This window comes from Photinus pyralis, unplaced genomic scaffold, assembly GCF_008802855.1.
Source record: "Photinus pyralis isolate 1611_PpyrPB1 unplaced genomic scaffold, Ppyr1.3 Ppyr1.4_LG7, whole genome shotgun sequence".
Taxonomy (NCBI): domain Eukaryota; kingdom Metazoa; phylum Arthropoda; class Insecta; order Coleoptera; family Lampyridae; genus Photinus; species Photinus pyralis.
In genome coordinates, this window is record NW_022170738.1 from 1,461,908 (window position 1) to 1,469,775 (window position 7,868).

At 36.2% G+C, this 7,868-nt stretch overlaps 1 protein-coding gene across 1 annotated transcript; it reads right to left on the reverse strand.

The window, feature by feature from the left end:
* Positions 1 to 1,264: 1,264 nt before the first annotated feature.
* On the reverse strand, positions 1,265 to 1,723 carry LOC116175444 (metabotropic glutamate receptor 2-like). Its single transcript, XM_031493570.1, has one exon. It carries the CDS (start codon positions 1,721 to 1,723, stop codon positions 1,265 to 1,267), a length of 459 nt encoding a protein of 152 aa, XP_031349430.1.
* Between the last annotated feature and the right edge of the window lie 6,145 nt (positions 1,724 to 7,868).

The window sequence follows — 7,868 nt, forward strand, 5'->3', positions numbered from 1 at the left end:
ACAGCCAGGGATAAAAGTTTTCATAATTTTGCCTCGTTGAAGTCATGAAAAAAATTGCTTTCTTCTTTGCTTCAAGGAAATAAAAATCGTTACTGGTGCTCAAACACCATACCCTCGATGCCTGATTTTCGCATCATTTATCTCGACGCTATTCATGCAAAAATCTCCCCCAAAAATAAACCACGCTATTGTTACTCATAATAAGTGCCGCTTCTTCTTAATATCAGCTATAGTAATTAAGTCTACCATGTTCTTTAACCGGGCCAATAGGAATCGTTATATTTATGAAAGCACACAAGAACTATCGAAATCCTACTGATTAATCTTCCCCGGATTGAGAGGATGTCCTAATGTTATTTCTTTCCCACAAAGGCAGCAATAATCCTTAAAGCAAAACACAACTGGCGATTTTTTCGCAGAAATACGTCAAGTAGGATTTTTGAAGCTGTAAAAAATGGCAAGTGTCTCCCCAAAAAAATGTTGGTTACAGCAGGCGTGGGGATAGGATTACATTCGTTTTAAGAGGGATATAAAGTTACATATCCTAACTCATCATGAACTAAAGTCAACATAGAATATGCCCAGCGTGCAGGTTCTGAAAAGAGATAGGGTCGATTAACCGCCGTTCGGGATTGGTAGAGAAAAAAACACTGACCGATATATAATTTATACCGCTATTTTTAGGGTCAATCGGTCATTGTGAGTGTTCACAATTTTACCAGCAACACTAAGTAAGTCTACAAACACTATTCCAGTATTTGAACCAGGTGCCGGCCATTCAACTAAATTTAGTGAATTTTTTTAGTACATTTGCAGTAGCAATAGCAAAAAAAAGAAAAATGCCATTGTTGTCACTGCTACGTTTTTCCTCACTCTGTAGGGTTGGTTTAAAAAAGTTACATGCATTTTCTAGGTAGTTAAATTCCCCATAAATTTTATTCTGGTACTTGTTTTCCTAGAATAGAGCATAACGGAATTACAGCGTTCTAAATTATTAACAAATTTATGGAAAATGCCATTTTTTTTCATTTTTTTAAAAAGTGTAGAAACAAAAGCAAAGAAAATCTGAAGAAAGTGGCGAATTTTTTCGGTTTTTTCAATATGGCAGCAGGGGGAGGAATTGTGCATCTGGCATTTTAAACATTAACCATCCTAGATGACATATCAAAAATTTAGAATCACCGGACTGTTTGTAAGGTCCCTCCCAAGAGCTTTTATGAATTCTAATGCAAAAAATTTGAATTAAACAACAGGAAGACATGTTCTACAATAGCATGTCCTTACCTTTGATGAAATCCACCGCCATCTCCAAACCGTACGTGTCCTTATCACAGTCATCCAGAATGTGAGCTCCTAGCGTGATGTTTGGCAGAAACGAGGTTTTCGGCTCGTTCAGTCGGTCCAAGGTGTAAAGCATCGCCTCGAGCGCCTGTATTCCTCCTTGGGGCATTATCGGCCCGCACGTCACGGAATCCTCGCGCTCGTGTACCATCATCAGTCCGCCCAAAACTAGATTACCCTCGACGACCGCTTCCTTTTTCACCGGCCAAAGTATCTCTTGTACGTTGAGCTCGGGATGGTGGCGTATGTGATGCGTCTCCGTCTCCCTGTAGCTGAAGAGATTTTCACGATGCTGACGCCATTGGTAGCTCTCGTAGAGTTCCGAACTTTTTCTCGTGTGCAGATGTGAGTATTTCGAACGGTTTTGGTGGTGGTAGCACATGACATAATTTAAGTTACATAACATTAAGAGGAAGCATTTGGAGAAGAAATTCATGTTTCAAAATTTGTTCACTTTACACTTTCATTTACGTGATGAGACTTGCCGCCTGTAATTTTATTGGAACGGATCATAGAGCGAGTAATTAAATGGGGAATCGGAGAACTATGCTACGGTGAATGTTTGCAGGTGCAATTGTAGTATGGAGATAATACTCATGTTACTATGCAACACACTCTCCTCCGAGTAAAATACATTCCTACTTAGAACATACACCACAATGTAATGTAAAATGAAACTCGGAGAGATACACGTATCCGCACCAATCCGCGTCCACAATTGAAATCAATAGCGTACCGGTTTTGGTAGGTAGGTAGGTTTTCTCTAATGCTAAATATTCACAAAAGGGCTTGTGTTGAATTTCTTTTAAGTAGGCAAAGGTGAGTACACAGCTCAATTTGGACTGATAAAGCTATAGAATGGAAAAAAAATTCGTTAAGCCGCTTATGTGAGCAAGAAACGAAGAGTGCACTTTTAAATTTGTTTTTTTCGATTTTAATAGCCCTTATGGACATTTCGTGTCTTAGGGAGAATACAAACATGAAATAATTTTTAATTTCTGATAGAATGACACCAATACCAAGTCTGTAAGTGGTGTAGTTCCGGAGCTTTTGTGACTCAGACAGACAGACAGACAGACAGACATCAATAGCGCAAATTTTGGGAAATGTGTTTTGAGTTTTCCTCTGTTCCACTCCTGCACAATTTGGAGGGAAGCTTTACGACAGAGCCTAAAATATCCCATTAGATTTGACACGACAAAAGTTTTGGAGGTATAATTATATACTTTTCTTAATCAGAAAAAAAGTTCTACGTAATGCTCACAATATCATTTTTACAACCCACACGTTGGCAAGGGAGGAATTGCATTCGGATGATCACCCACTTTTTTGACGGAAATACACGTTTTTAGGCACCAGGAACACGAATTAAAAAAATCTGGATGATGTCTGTCTGTCTGTACTCTCATTTTCGGCTAAACCGCTGAACCGATTAGAAACAAATTTGGTACACATCATCTTAGACATACGTAGAAGAGCTGAATTCATCTTTGGATCGATTTTGGACTTTTCATGTAAGAACGTGACAGATATTAAGGTGTATACTTTGTTTTATTAAAACCAATTTTTTGCTCTTGACTCTTAAGCTCTTATTGGATGGACAAATATTAACTATTGATGATTCTGGACGAAAAAAGTATTGGGAAAATCAGTTTCACAATTGCTTTGTGACAAATCCAGTTTTCTTATACTTTGGAGCCAAGGGCCCATATGAATAAAAGGGAGCATATGCTTATACTTGCAAAATTCAAAGTAAATACTCGTAAGTCCCCCCTTTCCACTGGGCTGCTCTGTAGCTCTGCATTGCATCCCGTCCCGTGGCTAAGCGGCGCTGCTAAGTCGCCCAGTGTGAGGGGGCACTTACGAGTATTTACTTTGAATTTTGCAAGTATAAGCATATGCTCCCTTTTATTCATATGGGCCATTGGCTGCGGGGTATAGAGAGAATGAGTTAGATAGAAAAATTCTGGTGTGGTATTGGGCATGTCTTTTTTCCGATTATCATGTATCTGTATAATGTCATTGCAGTGCGTTTGTATTATGATCACAAAGGGCAAGCCGTTTAAACATACACTGACAAATGCCAACATTTTTGGGTTAGATAGTATATTTGCATTCGTACCGTAATTGGTTTCTGCGCAATCATCTTTTAGTTTTGGAACTATCTCTACGTTGAACGCTAATTTTAAAAGCCTCCTTCGCGAAAAAATACATTTCCGTTTCCCTATGGTGCGTTTTGCCTGGGACACACTCTATAGTGCTGCTATTTTAATTTTAGAGCTAAAAATCAACTACGAAATTTCATTTTTTAACAATTTGAAAAAGAGTTCAATTTTGTCTGGGAACTTAACTTTTGTTGATTTTGTGTCAAAATCGATTAAAAAGCTACCCACTTCGCGTTTGATCTGAAATAAGTCCTTTTTCGGCCGATTTTATATACAGGGTTGTGATTTAATAACGGACAAGTTCAATAAAAATGAAATAGAGGCGTGCTCGAAACCACTGAAACACTGAACGAAACCAAACGTATTGTATGTAAAAATATCCGCTGAATCGGAAAATCATAGCCCCCCTGGCCGGAAACGCCCGGAGCATATGTTCATGTTGTTTGGTAACAAGCAGAAAGTCACCGACTTGAAACATTTGGTAAAATTCAGAATTGGCGACAAAGCGGTTGCACTAAAGGAGGAAGCAAAAAATTTAGGAATAATGATAGACAATTCGTTTAGATACAACAAATTACTCACTAGCTACATCCAGAGAGCATATGCAAATTTAAAATGTATCTTTCCCCATAGGCACTACTTGCCCCAAACTTTAAAAGCTCAACTCTGTAACGCGCTGGTACTAAGCCACTTTAATTACTGTTCGCAAGTCTACGGTCCGTGCATCACTCAGGATATGTCTGCAAGAATACAGCGAGTACAAAACTCCTGTATTAGACTAGTATTTGGTCTTAGGAAGTTTGATCGAGTATCTTCCAAATTAAAAGAATTACGCTGGTTCAGCATGAGGGATAGGCGACTGCTTACTGCGGCGTGTCTGTATGTATCATAAAATTATCTGGAACAAATCTCCTCCATATTTATACCGCAAAATATCTTTTAGAACCGATGTTCACAACTTAAATTTACGGTTTAGAGGTGGGATTACTCCACCCTCTCATCACACCGAAATGTACAAGAGATCTTTTAGTTATAATATTTTTAAAGTATATTCCTCTGTTCCAGATTTGATTAAGCCCCTTTCTCCGCAGTATTTCAAAATTAAATTGCGTCAAATATTAGCCCATGACTCTGTACGTACGTTGTAGATTGTCATTCATATCTATCTTGTTTAACTTGTCTCTCGTCTCTTTGTCCGCTTTTCTTAGTATATTACTCAATCTCTTTTCATCTCACTCTCATTTAGTTACTCCTATGTGCATTTATTACTATTTCATATTTTCCTTTTTATTATATTACTCAGTTATAAGCATTACTTGATTATGTTAATTCTAATTGTATTCAGGGAGTCGGTGGAAGATCAGAACCTGCCTGTGCAGCAACTGAACCGATAACCCCTGTGGTTTCCATTTTTTTAATTTGGTGGAAATAAACACATTATTATTATATTATTATTATTATATTGTTATAAACAAAAAACGAAGAAAAAATGGGAAAATGTCATGTTTTTTCACATTTGACTTCGAATATCTCTCGGAGGGAAAAAATGAATAGTAATGAACTTGTTTAGAATAAAATTTTCTATAAGATACAGTTGGCCCGGAATGCTCATTTTCATCTGTTATTGTTATTTATGGAAAAATGTGAAAAAGTAATCTCGAAAATTAACACTTTGTTATTACTAAGTAAAATTCATCCGATCTTTTTGAAAATCCGTATTTAGTAACTTCTTTTGATAACAAAACAATATGACAAACCAGATCACCGTAGGTTTCATACTCATTGATTAATTAAATAAACAAGTAGAAAAAGAGATGCTTTGTCTTTCAAACTGGGGGAGTACAAGAGTGTTCCCAATTTTTTTTATACATAGTGGAACCGTAAACGAATCTTTTCCAATAATTGTCCCGGTCATTTTTGCAAATCAACGGACTGTGGAATTTTTTTAGTTAACTAACAAATCGAATAGCTTCCGAGATTTAACAAGAAAAGTAACTCTATAATCGGCCCTTGGCACTCGGATTAATAAAAATCATTCATTTTGGTGAAATAGAAGCATGAAAAAAGTTCACGCTGTAAAGAATCGATCGGTGCGACCCGATTTGCAAAATCATTTTTGGTTGTTTCGAAAACTGGCTTCAAAGTCAAAAGCTGATTTCTCGTGAACTATTAATCGGATTTGGACGTATTTTTTTTTAATGCACGGCTTTCCGAGAGCTTTACATTCGCCTATTATAGAGTTATATATTTAGCTTCCTAGCATGTGCTAGGTAGCTATTGCGATAGCCGTTTTTTGAACATTTCAAAATTTCATCAAATGTCGACGTTTTAGACCATTTTAAGCAACTTTTAAAGAATAAAATTTTTTTCCGTCTGTATGTACGTACGTACGTTTGTTGGCAATTTTCTGAGAAAACGGCTCGACGGATTTTGTTGAAATTTTGTATATATGTTTTAGGCATACCGAACAGAAAAATAACGGGCCGGATTTTTTAAAAAAAATTTTGGAGCGCCGTAACGGCATCGAACTTTTTTTTTCAAATAGCAACCTAAAATTTTTATTCTATTATTTGGAAGACCTTATTTTCCTGTGTACAACCTACAAAAAATTGGGCCGGGTTATATTATCAAAAAACGGAGAAAAAAATTGTCGAAGTCAAAAAATTGTGTTGCATATGTGCAAAACGCAACGATCTTGTTTCTGAAGCAATTTAAACGAAATTTCTATGGTAAGTCCCTTTAATAAAAGCAAACAAAATGCATGCGCAAAAATCGTGTTGCGCATGCGTAGAAATGCAACTTTCTTATTTATGGAACTAGGTACAATGCGAAATTTCATCAAATGTTGACGTTTTAGATCATTTTAAGCAACTTTTAAAGAATAAATTTTTCCCGTCTGTAAGTGCGTACATAATGTTGGCAATTTTTGGTTTCAGCTAGGAAGCTATTCTGTCAAGAATTTGACACCTGGTTTTTGTTATATTTCGAGAGTTCCATTTGTTAACTAAGAAAATTCTTCGGATTTTGAAAAAAAAATTGCACAGTCCGTCGATTTGCAAGAATCATCGGGACAATTATTGGAAAAGATTGTTTTAGGGTTATAATATGTATATAAACATTGAGAACACTCTTGTACTCCCCCAGTTTGAAAGACAAAGCATCTCTTTTTCTACTTGTTTATTTCATTAATCAATGAGGAGGAAACCTACGGTGATCTGGTTTGTCATATTGTCTTGTTATCACAAGTAGTTACTAAATACGGATTTTCAAAAAGATCGAATGAATTTTACTTAACAATAACAAAGTGTTAATTTCAGAGATTACTGTTTTTACATTTTTCCCTAAAAAACAATAACAGTTGAAAATGAGCGTTCCGGACCAACTGTATCTTATAGAAAATTTTATTCTACACAAGTTCATTTCTATTCATTTTTTCCCTCAGAGCAATAGTTAACGACATATTCGCAGTCAAATGTGAAAAAACACGACACATTCCCATTTTTTCTTCGTTTTTTGTTTATAACAATATGTTCCGGGCGTTTCCGGCCGGGGGGACTATGATTTTCCGATTCGGCGGATTTTTTTACATAGAATACGCTTGGTTTCGTTCAGTGAAATGACAACATCCAGTTTATACTACTTTTAGAGCTAATTTGACTGGACTATCAGGGAATATTTACGTGACGTTATTAGGAATATTCCTCCAGAAACCGTTGAAAATGTATAACCAGGAATTTATTGATCGTTTTGGGGCACTGCAGAGCACTTAATGGCGGACACTTACAGCAAAATAATTGTTGAGATTTTCACATATAGTTTATGAATGGGTTTATGCTGCGATATTTTAATATTCCGTCAATGTTCCGTGGACAGTAGTTGAAGATAGGGATAGAACATTTAAATGAAAGGTTTCTGGAGAATCTGAAAATGCCACCCGTATTTCTATTTAATAAACAAATATTTTTTGGGACACCCTATATACTTACATTTTGTATGAAAATATGCAATCCAAAAACAAAATCAACGGGTTCGAGCGTCTTTGCGCTTTTGATTATTCGTTATTAACACAATTTATTCTTGCCACCAGTTCAACTATTCTTAACTTTGCAGGGGAAAAGCTTCGAACACCCTGCTTTTTTAAGCGATAGTTTTTAATTTTGGATCATGAAAAATTTACCTACTGTTATTGGATAAAATTTCTTAAGAAAATTTGTTTTCCAATTGGTACGAGAATTTCAAAAGTGATTATTATCATCGTGAGACATTTGACCGTGAAAAACCGGGAAAATGTGGCAGGAGGGAGGGTTTTAGCGCACGGACCTTTTAGACGAAGTTTGGAGACAAGGCCTTACTGAAAAATTG

Coding starts and splice junctions, on each gene's coding strand:
- LOC116175444 (XM_031493570.1), bottom strand. CDS start 1,723: ATGTGCTACCACCACCAAAACCGTTCGAAATACTCACATCTGCACACG.